Source organism: Callorhinchus milii, unplaced genomic scaffold, assembly GCF_018977255.1.
Source record: "Callorhinchus milii isolate IMCB2004 unplaced genomic scaffold, IMCB_Cmil_1.0 Scaffold5, whole genome shotgun sequence".
Classification (NCBI taxonomy): Eukaryota; Metazoa; Chordata; class Chondrichthyes; order Chimaeriformes; family Callorhinchidae; genus Callorhinchus; species Callorhinchus milii.
In genome coordinates, this window is record NW_024704746.1 from 3,416,056 (window position 1) to 3,440,053 (window position 23,998).

At 45.5% G+C, this 23,998-nt stretch overlaps 1 protein-coding gene, 1 long non-coding RNA gene and 1 other non-coding gene across 3 annotated transcripts; 1 reads left to right on the forward strand and 2 right to left on the reverse strand.

The window, feature by feature from the left end:
- Positions 1–1,725: 1,725 nt before the first annotated feature.
- Positions 1,726–4,007, reverse strand: LOC103189601. The gene is made up of 3 exons (XR_489082.2): positions 3,951–4,007; positions 3,109–3,345; positions 1,726–1,816 (listed from the first exon to the last, which is right to left on the reverse strand). It is a non-coding gene; the product is annotated as an uncharacterized LOC103189601 (long non-coding RNA).
- A 3,139-nt stretch (positions 4,008–7,146) lies between these two features.
- On the forward strand, positions 7,147–7,227 carry trnag-ucc. The gene has a single exon. It is a non-coding gene; the product is annotated as a tRNA-Gly (tRNA).
- Positions 7,228–9,219: 1,992 nt separating this feature from the next.
- LOC103189608 (interleukin-23 receptor) lies at positions 9,220–13,039 on the reverse strand. Its single transcript, XM_007910054.2, has 4 exons — positions 13,036–13,039; positions 12,722–12,766; positions 9,729–10,019; positions 9,220–9,359 (listed from the first exon to the last, which is right to left on the reverse strand). The coding sequence occupies exons 1-4, from the start codon at positions 13,037–13,039 to the stop codon at positions 9,238–9,240; spliced, it is 462 nt and encodes a 153-aa protein (XP_007908245.2). The 3' UTR covers positions 9,220–9,237.
- Between the last annotated feature and the right edge of the window lie 10,959 nt (positions 13,040–23,998).

The following is a 23,998-nucleotide window of genomic DNA, read 5'->3' on the forward strand; positions in this document are numbered from 1 at the left end:
TCACACACACAGCCTCTCACACACAGCCTCTCACACACAGCCTCTCACACACACAGCCTCTCACACACACAGCCTCTCACACACACAGCCTCTCACACACACAGCCTCTCACACACACAGCCTCTCACACACACAGCCTCTCACACACAGCCTCTCACACACACAGCCTCTCACACACACAGCCTCTCACACACACAGCCTCTCACACACACAGCCTCTCATACACACACAGCCTCTCACACACACAGCCTCTCACACACACAGCCTCTCACACACACAGCCTCTCACACACACACAGCCTCTCACACACACAGCCTCTCACACACACAGCCTCTCACACACACAGCCTCTCACACACACAGCCTCTCACACACACAGCCTCTCACACACACAGCCTCTCACACACACAGCCTCTCACACACACAGCCTCTCACACACACAGCCTCTCACACACACAGCCTCTCACACACACCCACACACACAGTCTCTCACACATACACAGACTCTCACACACACAGCCTCTCACACACAGCATCTCACACACACAGCCTCTCACACACATACAGTCTCTCACACACAGCATCTCACACACACAGCCTCTCACACACAGCATCTCACACACAGCATCTCACACACAGCATCTCACACACAGCCTCTCACACACACAGCCTCTCACACACACAGCCTCTCACACACACAGCCTCTCACACACACAGCCTCTCACACACAGCATCTCACACACAGTATCTCACACACACAGTCTCTCACACACACAGTCTCTCACACACACAGCCTCTCACACACACACACAGTCTCTCACACACAGCCTCTCACACACACAACAACAAAATTACATTTTGTATAACACTTTTCATGTCGGGAGGACATCCCAAGACAGTCAGTGGAGGGGTTCGTGAAGGGAGTGGCGGGAGAAGAAGGAGCAAAGCTGGGAAGCAATGACTCCTTCCAGGACCTTGGAGAGGAAAGGGAGGATGGAGATGGGGCGGTAGTTTGAGAGCAGGAAGGGTTTATTAAGGATAGGAGTGATGACGGCTATTTTTAAAGGGAGGGAACAGTACCAGTGAGAGGGAGAGGTTTACGATGTCTGTGATAGAGGGGCAGGGAGGTGAAGCTGGAAGGTAAGGAGAGGAGTAGGGATGGGGCCGAGGGAGCAGGTGGTCTGTTTCATGTGGGCTATAGTGATGATGAGAGAGGAGTGGGAGACAGGTTCTAAAGAGTGGAGGGAGGGCTGGGTAGCGGGCCAGAGTGAGAGGGATGGGGAGGGGATAGTAGATGGAAGGGCAGAGGCAGCTGAGCGGATCCCCTTGTCTTTGGTTTCGAGGAAGTCCAGCATCACCTCGCAGTTGGCATTGGAGGTGAGGATGGGCGAGGTGTGAGAGGTTGGGAGGATGAGCTGGTTGGTGATGGAAAAGGGGAGCGTGGGTTTGTCCTTGTAGAACAACGATTTAGCGGGGGTGAGGGCAGAGCGGTGGGATTTGATAAGGTCCAGCTAGAGCTGCCGATGGACTGTTAAGTTCGATTTAAGTCAGGTGTGTTCAGCATTCAGTGGCATTCACACACACAGCGTCTCCTCACAGTCTCTCACACAAAGCCTCTCACACACAGTCTCTCACACACAGCATCTCACACAGGATGCACTTCCAAGGGGAGGAAATAAAAGGGATAAAGAAGAGGAAATAAAATAGCGACGTACTTCCTTCCTCTGAATATCCTTGAGCCCAGCTGGAGCTTCCTTCTCTGGCGGGATACAGTGCCGTCACTGAGATATTGTACCGTTTCCTCGGCTTGATGAGAACTTCCATAAAGAAAATAAGATCAGAAATAAACAAACCAGAAATACAGACACCAGATCGGCAGAATGAATGCACAACTGTCCATTTACACAGCGCCTTATCACATCGGGAGGACATCCCAACAACTTCACAATAATAATAATAATCCTTGCATTTGATATAGCGCCTTATCATATTGTTGAGACATTTCAAAGAGCTTCACACATTCAAGACTGAGATCAATAGATTTTTAAAAACTAAAGGGATTAAGAGATACGGGGATAGGGCAGGTAAGTGGAATTAGATTAGAAGATCAGCCATGATATTATTAAATGGCAGGGCAGGCTCGAGGGACCTAATGGCCTACTCCTGCTCCTATTTTTTATGTTCTTATGTTCACATAATATACTGTAAAGTGGAGTGATTGTGTATTTTGTAGTTGGAACCCAGCAGTCAATTGCGCACAGCGGTGTCCCCACAAACAGTCATGGAATGAGTGAAATGTTCCTACTCACTGCTAGATAAGCAGAGGTGTGTGGAGTAAAGAAACTTGCCTAAGGTTTAGCCATTTAACAATCCTGCCTGGACACCCATCCCGGGGGTGGTTTGGGAGGGAAGTGGGAAAGATGACCGAAGGCGCGGTCAATGAGGTAGGAGGAAGTTGAACAGAGCAGGTCTAAAAGGGAGGAACGTCTTCACGCAGAGGGTGATGAATGCTTCGCAGGATTTAATATACTGTGCGGTGACTATATGTTACAGTGGCTGAGTCAGAAGGTTGCGCTGATGCCTCAGTTCAGTGATGGGGCTGGAGGTAGGGAGGGGGGTGACATCTCTTGGTTGAGACATTACACTAAAGCCTCATCTGCGGTTAGAGCACTTGCCTCGCAAGCGAGAGTCCTGGGTTTGATTCCTGGACGGCGCCAAACATTAGGCCTTACTCCACACCTAGGAACCTGGTCGTTAGTTGATCAGTGGACCGCTTTCTGAGGGTAATAATCAATTCAAATAAGCTGGGGTTTGGGATCAGGAAGGGTGGAAGGCAGGGAGGGTGGGGGTTGCAGGGTAACCGAAGGTTTGATCGAAGAGGAGGGGCTTGAGATGGGCCTTGAAGGAGGCAAGTGGGGGAGGGAGGCGAAGGGACTGTGGGATGGAGTTCCAAAGGATAGGGGCAGATAGGCTGAAGGCCTACCCGCTGATGGTGGGGCGGGCCGGGCGGGGGACGTGGAGCAGGCTCTCTCTATTCTTGCATGGCTGTTTGTGAGATACTCCCCTTCCCCACCCAATACTCTGTGCAGGGAGAGCGCTGCTCACGTACTCCCTTGTGCTGAATGTCTCTGGGACGAGTTGGCTGGTCCCGATGCGATGTAGAACGACTGGATTGTGCTGGGAAGGCGTCTCCAGCCTAGGAGCTGGGGGCTGTGTCTGGCCGCCTCCGTCCAATCGACCACGTAGCCCCTCACTGTCTCTCCCTGCTCCGTTGGCGGCTCCCACCGCACCAAAATCCCTGAGCTTCCCGCTGGTCTGACCTTCAGGTTCGTTGGTGCACGTGTGTCTGGAACGAATGGCCCCGTGTTAATAATAATTGCAATAATAAGCGCCTTATTAAGTCGTCGAGAGGTCTCAAATCTCTCAAAACGCTTCACAGGATAGACTATAAAGTTTAGTGACCGTGTGTTTTGTGGGCTAAACTCGGCAGCCAATTGCATGCAGCAGCGTCCCACAAACAGTCGTGGATTGAAGTGACCAAATTATTACTATTATCATGTTTTTGAAGGGTTTATCACCCCACTCTAATAATAATAATTATAAGAAGAACCTTTGCATTTGATACAACGCCTTACTACACCGTCAAGATATCTCAAAGCGCTTTACAGGGATTTTACCGTCAAGGGTAAAGATTCCATGTTACAGGTGAACAAGGCAGCCAATTTGCGCACGTGACTGATTTTATCTGAGGGACTGTTAGCCAGGATATCCCTTCCCTTTTCACATAGCATTACATCACCTGAACAGACAGAGGGGATCTCAACATGCCACCCAGCTAACAGGGGGACGGAGTGGGGCTGTGGGGTGGGGGGGGGGGGTGGTTAAGAAAAACACGCGGCTCAAATCTAGCGACTCGTGAGCAAAGAGAAGCCTTCATAGTGACAGAGTTACTTGCGTGTTCGATGTGGAGGGCAGCGGGTGCCGAGCTGCCATTGCGGTTAAAGGCGGTGACGGAGATGGTGCCGGGAGCCCAGGGCACTCGACAGCGGAGCTGAGGGTGTGAGGCCGTGCACATCGGCACCACCGACCCATTGCCAAAACGTTGAACCACATGGTAACCCAGGATAACACCCCTCGCCTTCCCTCGGCTCAGCGGCTGCGGAAACATTAGACACAAAGGAAACTCAGCAAACTTCTGATAACTCGATCCCGTCTTAACTTCATCATAATAATGATAATAATAATAATCTTTCCATTTCCATAGCGCCTTATCATATTGTTGAGACGTCTCAAAGCGCTTCATGAATATACTGTAAAGTGATTTGACCAAAGGCACATTCAAAAAGGAAGGTCTTAAGGTGGGCCTTGAATTTATATATATTATACAAATATAATAAAAAACATATATTATATAAATGTAATAAATCATATACATTAATTGTTACATAATAATTAATATATTATACATATATTTTACATTAGTAAAGAATATACATCATATAATAATTAATATATTATATAAATGTAATAAAGAACATAAATATACAATAAAAATAGTTTTATATATTTATTTATATTGCATTTAGATAGCGCCCTTGATGTAGTACAGTGTCTCGGAGCGCTGGGATGGGGTGAGAACCTTCAGAGCTTCTGACGCAGCTATTAGATATCAGCGCAAGTGCTGAGCCAGGCTGCCCCCCCACCCCCCCCCCCCCCGCCCCACCTCCCCCATCACCCCTGGGTTACTCGGACCCTGACAGACACCGACAAGACCTTTGTGACTGACCTGCCACAGCACAGTGAGCTGCTTCGGAATCCCAGCCAAATCAGTCGGCTCAAACATCCTCCACACATCCAAAACCCCGTCAGGCACTGCAAAACAAGAGCGAGAGTGAATTTTAACAATTTTTATGTTTGTGTGTGAATGGGGGGGGTTAGGGGTTGGGGGTTGGAGGGGAGAGGGCTGATATTTGATTTATTTTATGTTCACAGCCCACAACATTCAAGAGTGACTGTGTATTTTGTAGGTGAAACGTGGCAAACAGTTTGCACACACGCAGCAGTGACTCCATAAACAGCCGTGGAGCAAGTGACCAATTTTTTGGGGGGGATTGTAGGCCAGGACACCGCCGAATAGCGCCGTGGGATGTTTAACGGTCACCTGAGCAGGTAGACGGGAGCTCGGTTTAACGTCTCATCAAGGACGGCGTCTCCGACAATGCAACACCCACCCATACCCCCCCCCCCCCAGCGTTGCTTCGGAGCGTCAGCTTAGATGGTGTGATTCCAAATCCTGATCCCACAACCTTCTGACTCACAGGTAAGAGCGCTACTACTGAGCCAGGCTGACACACTGTTGTCGTGCAGCCAGAGAGGCAGAGGGAGCAAGGTAAGGGGACGGGATATAGTGCTGTCTGAGCACTCACCTGCCTCTGGAGCTTTACTCAGGAACGAGCTGCTCCACACGCTCCAGTCACCTCTTCCCATATGCCGGCAACGAGCCTGAAATTCATACTCAGTGAAAGGCTCCCAATGTGATATGCGGCCACAGTCACCGCTCACACTGAATTTCTCATCAGGAACCTGTAAGAAACAATCGATTCATTTTAAAGTCCATCCCCAAGAACTCCTGATGTCCCTCCGCCTTCCCCACTCCCTTGCCTCCTTCAAGACTTTCCTCGTTGATCGTGCTTTTGGCCACCCTCCGACCCCAACACCTCCCCATACCCTCCAACCCACTTGATTCCAACCCCCAGTTCAGGTGCAAATCCTTGACTGTCCGTCGCCTTGGGATGTCCTCCTGACGTGAAAGGCGCTGTGTAAATGTAACTTTGTTCCTGTTGTTGGGAGTCAAATCCCATTCCCTTCTTTCTCCCCATCGTGTCTGTGCTGGTGCTCACTCCCCCACTGGAGCTCCCTACTCTAATCCCGTTCCTTGAATGTGCTGACAATTTGCTGGTGGTGATCCGGGATGTACCTGGATCCACTTGAAGTCGATGTCCGACCTGATCATGTATCTGATCTGAAATTCCATATCCTCAGTCGTTCCCAATTTGTTCCAGTAAATCAAGGTCTTGGAGCCGTTTACAAACTCAACTTTAGTGATATTGAGCGCGTCCGGCCTCACTGCCAACAAAGAGCAAAGAGAGTTTAGATACAGACACTCGCGACTCATCTCTGGGCATGGAGTAGTGACTATGTGTAGGTGTGTGTGTGAGGGCGTATGTGTGTGTGTGTGTGGCTATGTGTGTGTGTGTGTGTGTGGGTGTTTGTGTGTCAGTCCAAGCCAGACTGACATCAACAGGCGTGAACCTGGTATGAGCTGCATCATTGTACCTATGTTTTGCATGGAAAAGGTTAGGATGTCTGAGGAAGCGTTTCCGAGCAGATTCCGTGCTACCACGTGCACTCTGTATTGGCCATTGTCCAGGAGACTTTGTGGGGTGCTACTGGCTGTGCTGCTGTTGAGATCGGTAGTAAATATCTTCTCCACGTTTGTCCTTACACTGTGTAAACACGAGGTGGCGGCAAGTTAATAATAATGATGATAATAATAATACTCCTTGCCTTTGATATAGCGCTTTTTATGTCTTCGAGATGTCTCAAAGCGCTTCACAGGACATACTGTAAAGTGAACTCACTGTATATTTGTGGACCAAACGGGGCAGCCAATTGAGGAAAATGTCTCCCCACAAAGTCACTCATTAAAGAACTCTTCTTTTCGCAGCTTGACGAGCTTTTAATTGAGGTTATTTACCAGAGGAACTCATGGTTTTAACACTTGATCAGCTTTGATTGCAGCCCACGCTCTGTGTGACCTACAGGCAAGGGAGTGTGTGACACTCACGTTTGGTTTCTGTGGCTAGAGCTGCTCATTCCCCACAGAAAGAACATTCTAGGTGAAATGTTCGGCACCGAGTGCCAGTAAGCAGAGGAGGCTGAGACTAGAGGAGGCAGGTTCCTCTGGTTTACGATGACAAGAGTAAGAAGACAACCCAGTTTGGGGTTTGCCAACACATTTTTTTTTGCCCACAAAGAAAATTTTCACACGGCAGCGATTTGAGTACCAGTAAGAACTGGCTTCTCATAAGCAATGAACAGACTCAGCCGATCGCCCAGGGTTTTTTTCTCCAGTGATTAATGGGGGCACCTAGTAGCTCAGTGGTTAGAGCACTCGCCTTCCAAGCGAGAGGATCAGGGTTCGATTCCCGTGCGAGGCAAAACCTGAGGCAAATTTCCTTACTCCACATGCCTCTGTTCACATAACACTAAGTAGGAACCCAGTTGTTAGTTGATTGGTGGCTCGCTTCCTGGGGGTAATAAGCCCTTTAAAAATAAATATTAATAATAATCATAATTTGGTCACTCAATCCACGACTGTTTGTGGGACACCGCTATGCGCAATTGGCCAAGTTTCACCCACAATATGTACAGTCAATTCACTCTACATCATATACTTCATCATGAAGCACTTTGAGCCGACTCGAAGATGTGATCAAGCGCTATATCAAATGCAAGGATCATTATATTTCATCATATATCTGAGCCCCAGGTTGGGGACTTTGCGCTCACAACCCAGGCTGACCTACCAGCACAGCGCTGGGGTGGGAGTGGGGGGAAACAACGCTGCTTTGCGAAAACACCACTCGTCGACAACAACCACCTGAATTTACAAAGCGAGGCCGGTCGCCCTTCACTCAGATAGTGTCTCGGAGCGCTGAACAGTGGCGGAGTACAAGCATGAAGGAGGTTGTGAGCGAGGGAGGATGGGGTGTTGCCGGGTACTGCAGTGACACGCTATCAAAGTGAGAACTGAAAGTGTTACAGGCACGTAGAGAGCCCACACTGACCGCAGAGCTCCTTAACCTTTGGGTGGTGCTGTGTCTGACCTGATTACAGCTGAAGCTCGACATACAGTGTACCGAGCGCAAACTCAGCATGTCATGTCCCATTTTCCTTTCATGATTCCCTTTTGAAAGGTATTGTTGAAGCTGCTTCCACCACCCTTTCAGGCCGTGCATTCCAGATCGTAGCAACGAGGAGGCTCAACAACAACAACAACAGCAGCAGCAACAACAACAGCAGCAACAACAACAACAACAGCAACAACAACAGCAGCAGCAGCAACAACAACAACAGCAACAACAATAGCAACAGCAGCAACAACAACAGCAGCAACCAACAGCAGCAACAACAATAGCAACAGCAGCAACAACAACAGCAGCAACCAACAGCAGCAACAACAACAGCAACTTGCATCTACACAGCGGCTTTCACATAGGGAGGCATCTCGGAGGGCTTAGCGTCTCAGTCTCTCTACATAAGTATCTAGAACCATAGATTTCGGGTGGCTAGGGCTAGACGACGCTCAACACCCCCCCCCCCCCCCCCCGCGCCCCTAGGAATATTTTCACTGTTGCCCATGTCCAGTATAAGGGGCATGGGATGAAGAAGCTGCAGAGGAACGGTGAGAGGACAGGGCAGGCAGGTAAATGACATTACACACGGAACATGGGGAGAGCTCGGAGTGGATGGGCCAGGGAGGCGGTGGAGGCAGGACATTCAAGAGCGATTTGGCGAGGCAATAGACTGAGAGATTATAAGAGGTAGGGTGGGGGAGGATTATGTTATAAGTGATAATAATCCTTAAATTTGATCTAGTACTTTTCAGATCGCTTCACAGGATTTACAGTAGTGTAGTGTTTTGCGGCAGGCAATTTGCGCACAACAAGGTCCCACAAATAATCATGAAGTGAATGACCAATTTTATCCGGGGGATTGTTGACCAGGGACACTGGGAGAGAGAAATTCCCTTTTCTTTTTCAACAGTGCCGCAAGATTTTTAACCACAACAATTACATTTGATATAGCTCCTTATCACATTGTTGACCCATCTCAAGCGCTTCACAGAATACAGTGTCACGTGTATTCACTGTATATCTTGTGTGCGAAACACTGTAGTCAATTGCGCACAGCGGTGTCCCACAAACAGTGATGGATTGAATGACCATATTACTTTTGAACAGGGATAGACCTTGGCTCAACATCTCATCTGGCGTCTCCGACAATGCGGCACTGTTCCTATTCCCCCACCCACCCGGCACTGCGCTGGATTGTCAGCCTGGGATATCTGGATGACTGTCTTGTAGGACAAGAGAAGGGGGGTACTCGTATTCTCCAAAAAGGTTGTGGGACCTTCAGCGTGTATCTGAGGGAGATGAGAACATTAAGGTGTCACTCACTCTTGTACGTGGAGCGTATAGCTTGTGTCCAGGATTGGAGGGTTGCCGATTCTCCAGATGCACTTCATCACATTTTGTCTCCACACACATCTGAGCTCCTGGGGTGGATCTGGAGGATCTAACAGGAAGGAAAGCACAAGGCTTGAAATCCCACTGAGTCTGAGAGCGTTTAACAACTTAGTTTAACAACATCTCATCCGAAAAATGGCACTTCAAACATTACAGCGCACCCACAGCTGATGTTTGACACACGCAGAAATCCATCACCGTGGTCAGCCGGGTGTCCGTCTCAGATCCTGTTGATACTGCAAGCCAAAGTCCTAATGGGTGTGGTGGTCCTAGTGGACAAACAGTGGAAAACCTGGCCAGACAGAGTCTACACACGGCCTGGGGTGGACTGGTGGTCGTTGACAGGAGGAGGAGGAAGGGAAGGTAACCAAGAACAGCTTTACACTCACTACAAGAGCTTTCCTAAAGAGATACCTACAGCCAGGAGACAAACTGGCTCCACACACGAAGTGTTTTCTACCGTCCACACAGTTGACATAACACATGAGCGAAGATTTCAGTATGTTGAAGCCAGCAATGCGATACCGGGCCACGGTGTTGTTCAGGCGCTTCATGTAGATGTCGGGGCTTCCGCTCATGTTCAGCTGAAAGTTTATCACTTGGCAGGGTATGACCAGCAACACGCAGCTGATGGAAATGTCCGAGCCCATCAGGAACACGGACGCTGGGTCCACCACCACTCTCCCTAAGCGTTGCAGGGATGGCAATTCTGGAACCAATCGTACAAGTTTAACAATAATAACACTTGCATTTGATATAGTCCTGTAGTGTATATAATAAAAACATAATAATCCTTGCATTTGATACAGCACCTTATCACATCTTTGAGATGTCTCAAGGCTTTTCACAGGATATACTGAAAAGTGAATTGACTATTTTGTAGGCCAAACACGGCAGCCAATTACGCACAGCAGTGTCCCCACAAACAGTCATGGATTGAAGTGACCAATTTGCTATTATTATTATTTTTTTTGACTGAATGAATTATTACCCCGGAAAAGCGATCCGCCAATCGACTAACATCCGAGTTCCTATTTATTGCTAGGTTATCAGAAGTGTGTGGAGTAAGGAAACTTACCCAACATTTCGCCCTGCCGGGATTTTAAACCAGGTCTCTCGCTTGCTTGGTGAGTGCTCCTGATCTACAGGACTCCACACGTGTAGTGGTTAGAGCACTCACCTCGCAAGCGAGAGGACTTGGGTTTGATTCCCAGACAGGGCAAAACATTGGGCAAGTTTCCTTACTCGACACCCCCCTGTTTACCTAGCAGTAAGTAGGAACCTGGTTATCAATCAGTCGGTGGATTATAGCAACTTCAAAAAAAAAGAATTTGGTCACTTAGTCCACAACTGTTTGTGGGAACTGGCTGTATGCAATTGACTGCTGCGTTTCATCCAGAAAAAATACAGTCAATTTACTTTACTGTGAAGCACTTTGAAACGTCTGGAAGACGTGATATGGCAAATGCAAGGATTATTATAATATATTTATATAGCGCCTTACCACGTCATTCATACATCTCAAAGCGCATCACAGGATATACTATAAAGTGGGCATCTGAGCCGAGGGAGGTTGGGTTGGGGAAAAGATGACCAAAAGCGCAGTGAAAGAGTTAGGTCCTAACGTGACTTATCATGTTGTCTAGACGGCTCAAAGTGCTTCACATGATTTCCTGCAAAGTGTGCGACTGTACGTTTTGTGGGAAAAGCCAATTTGCACACAAAAAGCCATGGAATAAGTGGCTGATTTCATCAGGGGGATTGTCGGCCAGGACGTCTGTAGAGAGAAACTCACTCCTCTTTTCAGATAGTGCCGTGGGATCTTTAACGTCAGCCTGAACAGGCAGACGAGACCATGGTTTAACACCTCATCCGAAAGACAGATCCTCCAACAATCCAGCACACCCCCAGCGCTGTATTGGAGCGTTATCTTAAACAATATGGGTTTCAAATCCTAATGTGTGGCTTGACTCCACAAACTTCTGACTCAGAGGATAGAGTGCTACCACTGAGCCAGTCTGAAGCACATTTATAAACAGCTAAACAGGGCACTTGCCTACAGCCTTGCAGCATGTGATGATTCTTAAAGCAGCAACTGTCCTGATCAACGTGGCCAGTCTCATGGTCAGTTCGCAAACCTTTGCTGTAAAGGGATTTTATTAAGCTGGTATTAATCAACTTGTGATAACGGTTTGCACTTAATGCAGTGCCTTTCACGTGAAAAAAAGCATCTTGAAACACTTTACAAAATATAACTGATCTGAAACGTGTAGGAATAATAATAATAAGCCTTGACATAGCACCTTATCACATCTTCGAGACATCTCAAAGCGCTTCACAGAATAGACTTAAAGCGAATGGACTGTATAGTTTGTGGGCGAAACACAGCAGCCACAAACAGTCATGGATTGAGTGAGCAAATTGTTTTTTATGGGATTATTACCACCAGAAAACGATCTGCCAATCGACTAACAACCGGGTTCCTACTTACTGCTGGGTGAACAGAGGGGTGTGGAGTAAGGAGAATTGCCCAATGTTTCGCCCTGCCTGGAAATCGAACACAGGTCCTCTCGCTTACGAGATGAGTGTTCCTAATCACTACGCTACAGGGCTGAAATCAGGCGGCTTAATCGGAGCTGTACGTCCTGACACACTGAGTGAGTTTAAAATTCCAGTTTAAGAAAGGTTAGACGCTGCACTTATGCCCAGTCGTTTTCTGGTAAGATATGAGAAGCGGCTTCACAGAACTTTGCCAAAAGCAAATTTTCATTAGAATGTAGAGATGTAAAGGACAGGAAAAGATTTTAATAACTATACGGTAATAACAAATTACTCCAATTTTATCTGGAGGATTATCAACCAGAACACTGAGAGAGAAGCTCCTTTCTCTTTTCCAACCGCGCTGGTGGGATCGTATAATGTCCGTCCTGAACAGGGCAGCGACGGGATTGTCGGTGTCACATTTTACTCAAAGATAACGCCTTTGACAATGCAGTGTTCTCCCCAGTACTGTGCTGGAGCGTCAGCTCAGAGTCCCTAGCATGAGGGTTTGTTCCTACGACCTCCTGCCTCAGAGAGCGAGCGACCGAGATAGGATGATACACCGAGACCGAATTAAAGTTAACTTTTCCACAGTTCCGTGCGGTGATCAATTTTTAAGACAAAATAATTGCACAGGCTAAGAATAGGTGAAATTTCGGTCTTCCTCTGATGTCGGAAAACAAGCTTCACAGCTGTGGGTGTGTTTTACTTCATTTATAACAAGAGATTCACAAAATTTACTGTTCAGGAAAGTTATAGTAAACGAGACGTTTTATAAAACTATTTGCTTTGATTAATTAACTCCTATTGAGAGCCATTTCGATACGACAAGCCATAAGAAAGATCTTTAACTCACATGGAGTAACTCACCACGGGACTCGTTCAGCGAGCATTTAACTTCTGTTTTGTCTCCTGCTTCAAAAAATAAAAAAGGAAAAGGATTAACGTATAGACACAATTTACGTGTCTCAGTTTTTAACGGACATTTAAAAAGCTAACCTTAGCTTCCTTTCTTCCTTCCTTCTGCAATAATAACCTTGAGTTTGAGTGAAAGGATGTTAAAATGTTTAAGTGTGTCGATGGTATCTTTCCCGCATGTGAGGATGTGACCCATTTTCTACTCCCACATCTGATCTCTGAATACCTCTGATACAAAGCAAGCTGTTACTCTAAAGACAGCTTACCCATGCGGTCTGTGATGCACAGTCACCCCTCTTTTGACAAGGCCAGCAAGTTCCATTCAGTAATAACGGGCAATAAAGACACGTGTTTTATTCCATTAAAAACAATCTATTAACTCACATTCTTGCGAACTTCAGATGAGATGTTAAACCGAGGTCAGGTCTGCCTGCTCAGGGGGGATGTCAAAGATTCCGCGGCACTATTCAAAAAGAGAAGGGAGTTTCTCTCTTCCAGTGTCCCAGCCGACAATCCCCCAAATAAAATTAGTCACTCCGTTCATGACTGCCACACTTTGCCCCACAATTAATCCACTTTATGGTAAATTCCTGTGAAGCACTATGACAGGTCCTCCTTCACGCCCTGGCACCTCCCTACCCGTCCAGCTCCATTTCCTGCTGCCTCTGCTCGGCTGGCTCTGGCCTCATGCTCATCCCTCGTCCCCTCCGCTCCATCATGGCTGGCCGCGCTTTCAGTCACTGCGTCCTGAAGCTTTGGAACTCACTCCCTCAACACCTCCACCTTGCCCCCTTCTCCCCCTCTTTTAGATCACGATTGAAGACCTAACTCTTTGACAGTGCTTACGGTCACCTCCGCCCTCCCCCTGGCTCGCCGTCAGGCTCCGCCACTCTTAAGCGCTCCGAGAGGCTGCCCTGCATTAAAGGCAGTATATAAATGCAAGGTGTTGTTGTAGCGAGGGTTAGCTGTTCAGCACTATGTTGATCGGATTCATTTGTTGACAACTCGCTCACACTCTCTCTCCTTCCCCCGCTCTAAATGGTATTAGTGGCTTCAAGTGTTAACCTCGAACTAGGACATTGTAACCATTCGTGACATGACTCACTACTGATGCTATCTCACTGCGACTGCAAAAAAAAGTTTCCTGGAAATAGTTGCCAAAGGCTTCCTTTCCCTTGGAACAAACACCAATCAGCAGCAAATACTGGAGAGACTTTTGAGCCCCAATTGTTGGGAGATGTCTAGTTATCCTCTTTATCCTTGCACTCAACGGTGGGGCGGAGAAGAGAGAAGACCTCGTTCTCTCGGCTAGCCAAGGGTTCTGACTTTGAGCTCAGAATCCTTCACGCAAGCCCGACTGACATTTTCCGTTGCAAAATAGCCTACAAAAACACACAGTCACCACAAGCAAGTTTTGAAACCATAGGCAAGTTTTGTTTCTTCACACACTCTGTTTACCTAGCAGTAAGAAGAAGCATGGTTGTTAATCAATTGGCGGATCGCTTTCCGGGAGTAATAATCCGTCCCAAAAAATTATTGGGTTCGGGTGAAAAAACCTAAAGTTAAAAGAAAGAAGGGATGAGGGCACCGGTCAGAGTACGAAAAATTCCTTTAAATAAAAAAGAATAATAATCTGGTCACTCAATGCACGACGGTTTGTGGGACACTGCTGTGCGCAATTGGCTGCCACGTTTCACCCACAAAAATATAAGAATCAGAGTTCCGTGCATGAATGCTTGTAGCATAAGAAATAAAACAAGTGAGATAGAAACACAAATGCATCTTAAAGAGTACAATGTATAGAGACCTGGCTGCAAGCTGGGCATCACTGGGAACTAAATATTCCAGGTCATTAGATCTTTAGAAAGGACGGAGAATTGGGGAAGGAGAAGGGGTCGCAATATTGATAAAAGACACAATTTACAGCAAATAGAAAGAAAGGATTTCGGTAAGGGTGATCAGGCCGTGGAAAAACTATGAGAAGGAAATCTGGAACGCTCCCAAAAGACTGCGGAGGCTGGATCCATTAAAATGTTCCAGGCTAAGGTGGTTAAATTTTTGTTAGGTCAGAATATCAAGGGATATGAGTCACAGGTGGTAATTGAAGTTGAGGTACAGATCAGCCATGATGTATTTGAACTACGTTCTCATCTATCATTTCCTGGCTCGATTGGTTGGGGGCAGAAATGTGTTTTCACTGTAAAGACTAAAACAGCCCCCCCTCCCACACTAAAATAAGTCAATCAGTCAGATTATACACTTCAAAACGTTTTACTACGCTCACAGCATGCATGTACTTTCAACGCTGATTTCCTGACCTACAGACACAAATATCTGTGAGTAAGTATGAGGGGTTTTAATCAAAGCCTTTACATGCAAAGGTTAAGTGAGTCTTGAACTTTAATCTCAAACTTAATCTGGAGGGAGGGTTGCTTTATAAAGCTCCCATAATTACAAATAAAAATGTATTAGCTTGTAGTTTGTGTTTTGGAAAGAGTTGGCGGGGTGGGGGGGGGGTTGGGGGGGAGAGTAGCAAAAGTTTTGCACATGCCGTTCTGTAACGTAGTGGTTAGAGGACTCTCCTCGCAAGCAAGAGGACCTGGGTTTGATTCCCGGGCAGGGCGAAACATTTGTCATTTTTCCTTACCCCACACACCTGTTTACCTGGCAGTAAGTAGGAACCCCTTTGTTATTTGATTGGCGGATCACTTTTCCGGGGTTAAAATTAAACAGCAATTCTAAAAAATCCAAAAAGAAAATTCTAATAGTTTGGTCAATCAATCCACGACTGTTTGTGGGACGCTGCTGTGCGCAATTGGCTGCTGTGTTTTGCCCACAAACTATAGTCCATTCACTTTACAGTTTGTTCTGCGATGCGCTTTGAGACGTCTCGAAGACGTGATAAGGCGCTAGATCACATGCAGGCATTATTGTTATTATATTAAAATAAAAGTTTAGCAAAAGGAATAAAAGTTTGGTGAATGAAACTAAAAGTCTAGCCAATTCAATAAAAACTTTTGCATCATGGAAACAGACTGACTGCCTCTCCTAATACCATTGAATAATTGGGTGTCTCTATGTCACCTGCCAGGAAGCTACAAAGAGGAGGTGGAAAGAGAGAGAGAAGGTAATGTTTTTTTTATTTAAAACTCTTTAAAGACGAGAAAAGGGGAAGAGTTTGAGCCCTTTGCCTCAGCCCAGAGGCATCAGGTTTGCAACAGGTTCAAAAACCCTTCACCAGTCCCAAGACTCACTCCTTCCTACCAATTTCTTACAGAAATGCGTTGAGGTTAAAATATAGAAAAATCCGAGGTTCGCTTTCTGTAGGGAATGTGCAATCCCCTTCCCCTCTCTCTCTCTCTCTCTCTCTCTTTCTTCCACCCCTCTACCCCAACCTTCCCCCTCTTCACCATCATCACCAAACCAACTACTACTCCCCCTTTGTGGACGCAGTGTGCAGATGAATTGAATGATAACCCACCAACCACATCACACTCACACACACACACACACCCATTGGAGCTGAGTGCGTTCACACGACTCTTTCCAAACCCATCGGGATATCAGGGCGAGAAACAGGTGGAATTATCTCGAGGGTTGGCTGCCAAGACTGCAGACAGATTCAGCACCAGATGGAGTGAACGTGAATCAATAGATGATGCTGTGCATGTCTGTGCCTGAGTGTCTCTCTCTCCCTCCCTCCCTCCCTCCCCCATGTGTTATTTGCACTCAACATTGCTTCCCATTCAATCGGTGTCATTGACACTGATACGTGTGCACACAATGCCTATTGTTTGTGAACGTATTTGCTCACTAAGCAACCCAGTGACATCTCTGCCTGGACCCCCCCCCCCCCTCCCAAAAAAAAAATTAGAATAGTTTAATAGATGTATCTGCAGCGAATACATTATGACTGTGCCCGCTGCCTCCCACTGGAACTTGATTGAAACCCATGGTCGTTTCAGAATATACTTGGCAGATGCCTTGTGTGTGAATGTGTGTGGACACAAGCGGAGTTGTAAATAGGACTGAATCCCTTCACAAGGGGTGACCAGGAAGGAAGGAATGGCCTATTTGTGAATCTTAATAGAAAGCTGCCCTTTTACCGTGCAGACGAAAGCGAAAACAGGTTAGGTCCATGGGTGGGTCTGTGGGTGGGTGGGTGGGTGGGTGGCTGGGGTCTATGGGCTAGTTTGAACGAACAGTTGGGGCTAGATTGGATCGATAAAAAACTACTGTAAATGTATTTATTTGCATTAGTGAAGCCGCTGAAGCAAAGGCGCTGGGATTCATTTTCAAGAAATGGCTTGACGGTGTCACGGGAAGATGGCTGTTCGGCTGTTCTAGAACGTAGTGATCAAATGGGCTCAAGAGCAGCGCTGTGGTTCTAAGGTGTCATAACCTTCTGTTATTTCAATAAAAGCAGTGATAACTTTGCCCACAAAATACACAGTCACTCCAGTATATCTGTGAAGATGTTTTACAGCAATATCCTGTGAAGTGCTTTGAGACGTCTCAACAATGTGAAAAGGTGCTATATCAAATGCAAGGATTATTATTATTGTACTACTGTTAGAACTAACGTTACCCCAGGCTGTGAATATTAGAAGGCTGTTTAACTGTTGGGAGGCAAATCAGCTGAAGCCAATCCTGCCTGTGAACCGGAAATCTAGGATTGGGCTTCACGGATGCCAACATTAAGATTGTAGAGGGAGGGGAAGGAGAGGGGCTGATCTACCTACAAGATATTGAGGGAACATTGCCATTGCCTTGGCCTTTCAGTCTCTGTGCAGTATCCTCCACAGCGTTATTCTGAATAATTTTACAAAACTTAAGTCTGGCTCTTTGACTGCTTCCTAATAATAATCCCTCCAAAACCCAAAACAATAATAAATTGGTCATTTTCAATCCGCGACTGTTTGTGGGACATTGCTGTGCGCAATTGGCGGCCGCGTTCGCCCACAAATATACAGTCAATTCACTTTACAGTGTGTTCCGTGAAGCACTTTGGGACGTCCGCCCGACGTGAAAAGCCTTATATCAAATGCAAGGATTATTATTATTATTATTATTCCTGTAGAATGGATGCCCTTTCACTCCTCACCGCCATATGCCACTGGTCAGGGCATCCATTCAGTTGATGAGTAAAGTAGCTCCACAAAAAAAAAGTTAAGTAGTCATTTTTCTCTCTCTCCCCCTCCCCCCCTCCACCCCACCACCCCCAAGGCATTTGACTCCCGTGGGAGTACAGTTCCACATTGCACTGGGTTACAGTTCCACAGGCGACTTCGACCACTACATTGCCCATGTAACCTCTCTTCATGGTTGAGCTTTGAGGGTGAGTATCAGCACGGGCTTCACTGAGGGAAAGTCAGCCACGACCTGACCCATTTCTCAACAGAAACCTCAAATCATGGAACTGCTCTGAAGTTTATGATTGAGAACAATTTTGTAAAATGTCACAGATTCAGTCTTAATTTGCTTTTCCCACAGTTCATTCAATTCCAGCCACACCTAGTCTTCTGGAACTGGCTTCCCATTCCAGTTTTCTATGTCACCTCCCTCTCTGCCACTTTTTTTTAAAAAAACTCCTGAAACCTCCACAACCTTTCCTTTCGTCAACAAATTTATTCGGAGCAATCTTTCCAGAGCTTCTTATCATTTATTTATAAATCCGTATTGTCTCTTCACCAGAATCCAATTCGCTGACGATGACTGAAAGGCTGTTAAGGGCACTTAATGTGCTTGACCGCTACTCCCAGGATGTATTATCAAGACACAGTAATACGGTAAGATGGGAGCATTGGCTTTCAGTTACTATTAACCTGCCAGTGGAATTTTCCCATTCCTTTTCCAGCCTCTCTGCCCCCACCCATTGGAACTCCATCCCAATCCTTCGCTTTGCTCCCTCCCTTGCCTCCTTCAAGGCATGTCTCAAGACCCACCTGTTCGACAGCACCTTTGGCCACCCTCCTACCCTTCCTGATTCCAAACCCCTGCTTGGGTCCAACTCCCTGACTTGTCCAGCATCTTGGGACGTCTTCCTGACGTGAAAGGTGCTATACAAATGTAATTTGTTGCTGTTGTGACAGACAGTTCAATGATAAATTATACTATGCCTTGTTAAACAGAGAATTATTCTTGTTGATATTGAATGTTTGCAGGCTATTTCGGCATGGGAAGCTATCAAAACATGACCATCTTCCAAAAGTTCCCTGTATAGCTGAATTTCCACCCCATCCCAGGACCTCACCTCTCTAGCCCTGCTGACCGCAATCATCTAACAAGCTGGGATTCACGGCCACCACTGCTGGTGACATTACACACTGGGCCACAAGGGGAGAAACTTGGATGAACGGGCTTTCCCACAAAAGGGAACTGAAGTGAATAAATATTGTAAAACTAAAGGCCAAATGGCACCATCTAATTTGCTAGCTCATGGTAATTGTGTATTTGCAGGGCCGGCACCTGGGAGTAATGCAAAGGATTTATTCACTGGATCAATCACCACCTGATCTTAACATACAAGAGTTGTTTCAGTTTGAACTTGATGCTGAATTGCCTGAACCTCTAAAAACAGTCCCTGATCTCCTAAGTCCAGCCCCCACCAAGGAGATAGCAAGTCAGACTACAGAACAGGAGTGAGTCTCTCTCTTTCTCTGTATATATCTATATACTATTGTATACCGTTATTATATACTATTATATACCGTTGTACCTTTGCTTGCAACTAATAGATCTAATATGGAATGCAGATTGACACACAGACAGACACACAGACATCTAAACTTATCTGGGAGGACTCCTGTGGGAGGTGCTGTTCTTTTGAGTGGGCAACTCATTTTGGGCGTTGTTCCAATCCTTTCAGCATTGAAGTGTAGCCGCGCTGTTCATTGTTCTTCAGTTTCATTTAATGGTCCTTCTCTCCTTTGTCTAGTATAATTTATAATCACTGGGGCGTCCTCCCGACATGAAAGGCTTGTTAAAAATATAGTTTTGTTGCTGCCGTGGCTTAACTTTGTAAGTGTTTTATGGCGCAGGATGCCACAGCACCACAGTCAACCGGCACGACCACCAGGTGTAACTGCAGTGCCTGCGTACGTACTTACAGCGAAAAACGCAAAACTGAAATACATTTTAGGTTATAACGCATGAACGATAGGAGATACCTGGAAACAAATATGCCCACGTCACTCCCAACTGTAAGACCTTTCCAATGAGGTCTAAAGCATGTCTCTATGTCAATCGGATATTGAGATCCTTCTTGAAGCGCAGACAGATGTTGTCATTTTATTACTATCGATAGAAGATATATATATTTATATTATATATATATTCAAGGCAGTTGCACTAGGCTGTCTTATCAATTACAGCAATCATGAAGTCAACACAGGAAGCTGTTCAGCATTTCTTGCTCCCCCGCTGGAGCTTTCTACTCTAATCCCATTCGCTGCTCCCTCCCCATCGTGTCTGTGCTGGTGTTCGCTTCCCACTGGAGCTCTCTACTCTAATCTCATTCGCTGCTCTCCCGCATTATGTTGTTGTTGGTGCTGCTGTTACCTCCATCACTTTCTGCATTGTGTCTGTGCTGGTGTCTATTCCCCACTGGAGCTATCTGCTCCAATCCCACCTCCCCAAACTGAATAATACTGAATTCCACAATGCAGCAAAACTCTATATTTTTAAAAAGTGCTCCAAATTCCCCCTATTTCTTCTGCTGATAATCTGAGTTTTAGGCCCTTGTTGTTACAGTCTTGATGTTCAACGGGACTAGTCTGTTAAAACCAACTTTTAAATCTTTTAAATGTTGTTAAATCTGAAAAGGAAGTAACACCATTTATTATTATTGACCTGTTTACAGACCTGCAACAAAAGAAAAAGCATCAGCCTCTGGAGTACCTGACAAACCCTCCAATAAGCCTAGGAAGTCGTCTATCAGCCAGAGCAAAAGTAATCCCCTGTATCAGATGAGTTGAAAGCTTTTAAATGATTTCTTAATCCTTTGAAATATGTCATCAATAATACACAAATGTATGTTTAAATTGTACTCCACACATTTGAGCACAATTTGAGGTTTCAAAAATGCCTCAATGAAAACAAACAGCGCCTCACATCAAGTGTGTCTTCTGCAGGGGAGCTCATCGTACACCACTGATTCGTGAAAACTCGGACGTTTGGCCTTATGGTTGTCTAGTCTGTTTATCTGATGTTGACCAGGACGTACATGGTATTTGCTGCAGGATGCATACTTCATGTCGCAGGGCATTTTTGCCCCGTGCCAAATGCTATTTATACGTCCGAGTGCTGTTTCAACCCCCACTGCTTGCTATTCCTAGCTTGTCCTGCTGCTTAGTAAATCTGCAACGAGGGGGCATCAGCTCAGTTTGAGTTAGTTGTTAGAACTTTTTACCACAACTGGCTCGAGAAGCCCGGATCAAAATGGCAATTAAGTCAATTGGATAGAATTTTAAGAGCAAAAAGGTTACAGGGGATTGCTCTATTAGAGGAGCATTTTAGGCTTGAGGTTTGTGCTGTAAGTTCTATGATTTTATTGGGTTAAAATTATGACCCTTGATGTGTTAGTTACATATTAATTAAGAAATAATTTATAAGACATAATTAACACAACATCTTTCGAACATGAAGCACGTTATACAAGTGTTCTTTTGGGGATCCCATCTTTGAATCTGTCATAATTATTTGGCCCAAAAGTGTGTGCATCAATAACAGGTGCCTTGTATTCTTCATTCCTGAATCCCTCCACCTTGCCCCTCCCTTGCCTCCTGCAAGGCACGTCTCAATACTTTCCTCTTCGACAGTGCCTTCGGTCAATGCCTTTCCCGTGAAAGGTTCCATACAAATGCAATTTGTTGTTGTTATCTTCCCCCTCCCTTGCTCTCCACCCCTTGATTCCAACTCCTAGCTCGGGTAAAAACCCTTCACTGTCCAATGCCTTGGTATGTTCTCCCGACTTGAAAGACACTATATAAATGCAATTTGTTGTTGTACAATAAGGATGCTTCAGGTAGAAACTGTAAATTCTTGAGCTTCCATTTCCATCACTGATTATGTTCCAAACACCTGAAAAACTGATATCTGGGATGATGGGCAGTGCGCTATATTGAGAAGATGCGTTTTATTACATTCCTGAGTGCTAACACGGCAAATGATTCCTGCTACAGAGAGGAAGCAGCAGGTGGGTTCTGACCAGAAGAGCAGCGTACGTCTACAGTGTGAAACATCAGCAACACATCTGAACAAGCTACCTAAATGGAGCAAAGAGGTAACCCACATTATAATCTTGATTCACTCACAATTCCTCAACTTTCTCCTCAAAATATTGAGAGTAATGTGACTGAACATTGCCTAAAGAATATTTGATCCTGCCATTTGCTATAAATCTACCCAAATCCCAGACGGTTGGAAGGTAGAATCCTAGACCGTGTCTCAGTTAATAAATAAATTGATTTCAAAGTACAAATCACAAGTGCAGTAGAGCATTCTTTTGGAAGCTTTGGCTGAGGTACTATGTTAGCGGTAAAGAAAGTTTTACTCTTTCTTATTATAAGCAAACAGGAAAAAAATAACCTCTGAAAATGTTTTATGGTGCTGGCATTATTTATTTGCCAATTTGGTTCAGATTATTTTGCATCAGTTATGAGAGCCACCGGGGTTTGCTGTTTGCAGGTTGAGTCTGTACCCCGAATGGAACGGATAATCCCGATCGACCGGCTATCCAAGTTCAGCGCTGCTCTCACACATTCTGAACGGTCACACTGGTACTGCCTTTCAGGAGGTAACAGCCAAAAGGAGGAAACGCCGATCAGTGTGTTCACTGGTGAGTGTCAGATTTAGCATATATGCTCTTGGAGTTGGAGGGGTCTAAACTGTGAGGTTTGTCAGAAGATTGATGCAGTGAATCCAAGGATGTGTCCCCCTGGATCTCTGCTCTGAGGCCAAACTAAACTCTGACCTCCAATTGGTATCTGCTCACAATTTAGGAATGATACTCCGATGCAGTCCTGGAGCAGTGCTGCTGATCTGTGGCTATATCAAACTAAGGTTCTGTCCGCCTGTTCAGGTAGATGATGTTAATCCTGTGGAACTTTTTGGAAAAGAAGCTCATTGTCAGCAATCCTCCATGGGGCCTGTGGGCAAATTGACTGTGTGTAAATAGTTAGTACACTTGATAGCGATCATTTGTGAAGCACTTTGAGATACTTTGATGTTACATGTTACATTAAATGCAAGGGTTATTATAATGCTTTTGCAAACCCTGTAGATATGACACTTTATAACAATGGGTTCCACACAAACTCACCACAAGACCTAGTTGATTCTTATCCATAGGTGTCAATTTGCGGTCCATTTGACTGTGAAAGGGTGCAATTTTTTTTTAAAAAAACAGTTTTTTAACCTTTTTTGCTCAAGTATTGTCAGATCAGTCAAAATATTACCACTTAATGGAATAGCGATGGATCAGCAGTCATTACTTCATTATTTTAAGTAACCAAATATTTTAAAAATTGTTTTTTTTAAAAAAATGCAGGATAACAGAATTCTGTATCTGTTTTATAGATTATGACAATCTCAACCCTTACAGCATTCATGGTACTGTGGGGAAAGTGGTGGCAAGGCAACTACGTCACCCAAACAAAATTCGAGTTGGGACGAATGGCTCCATAAGTAGTCACGTTCTTGCACCCAAGCCCAAAAGGTGAAGTTTTTCTACTGTGACTCGTAGTCAATTTCAAAGCAATATATATTTTACCAGTTGGTAGTATTCTTCCCTTTGTGACAATTACATGCTGTAATGAGTGGGGTGCTGCAATGTTTGAGATACCTTCTGGATGAGACATTTTCAAGGATGTGTTAAAAAAAATCCCATCAGCAGACTATTTGGTAATAAAAGAGGATTTCCCCAGTGACTTGGCCGAAATTCTTCAAATTAATTCATTTTTCATTTCAACTCACAGCTGTGAGTGTCTTGCTAGTGCAAATGGCTGAACAGTAATTACATTAATTATGCACTTTATCAAGGTGTTAATGTGCCTTTTTCCCTCAATTTTTCTCTCTTTCCAACACACCACTTAAAGACCAAATGTTTTATTCCAACAGAGAATAAGGAAGTTGACCATAAGCATCAAATAAATTCAGACACATACATTTTATTAGTACAGGTAGCCAGAAAACATGGAACGTGTCATTATTTCTTAGCTTTACCTTTTC

Bases quoted from the DNA above. Each gene is read 5' to 3' on its own strand.
- LOC103189608 (XM_007910054.2), bottom strand. The intron at 10,020-12,721 runs GTGAGTTACTCC...GATTGGTTCCAG, and splicing joins CTCGCTGAACGAGTCCCGTG to AATTGCCATCCCTGCAACGC. The intron at 9,360-9,728 runs GTAGGTATCTCT...CCTTCCTGTTAG, and splicing joins AGCCAGTTTGTCTCCTGGCT to ATCCTCCAGATCCACCCCAG.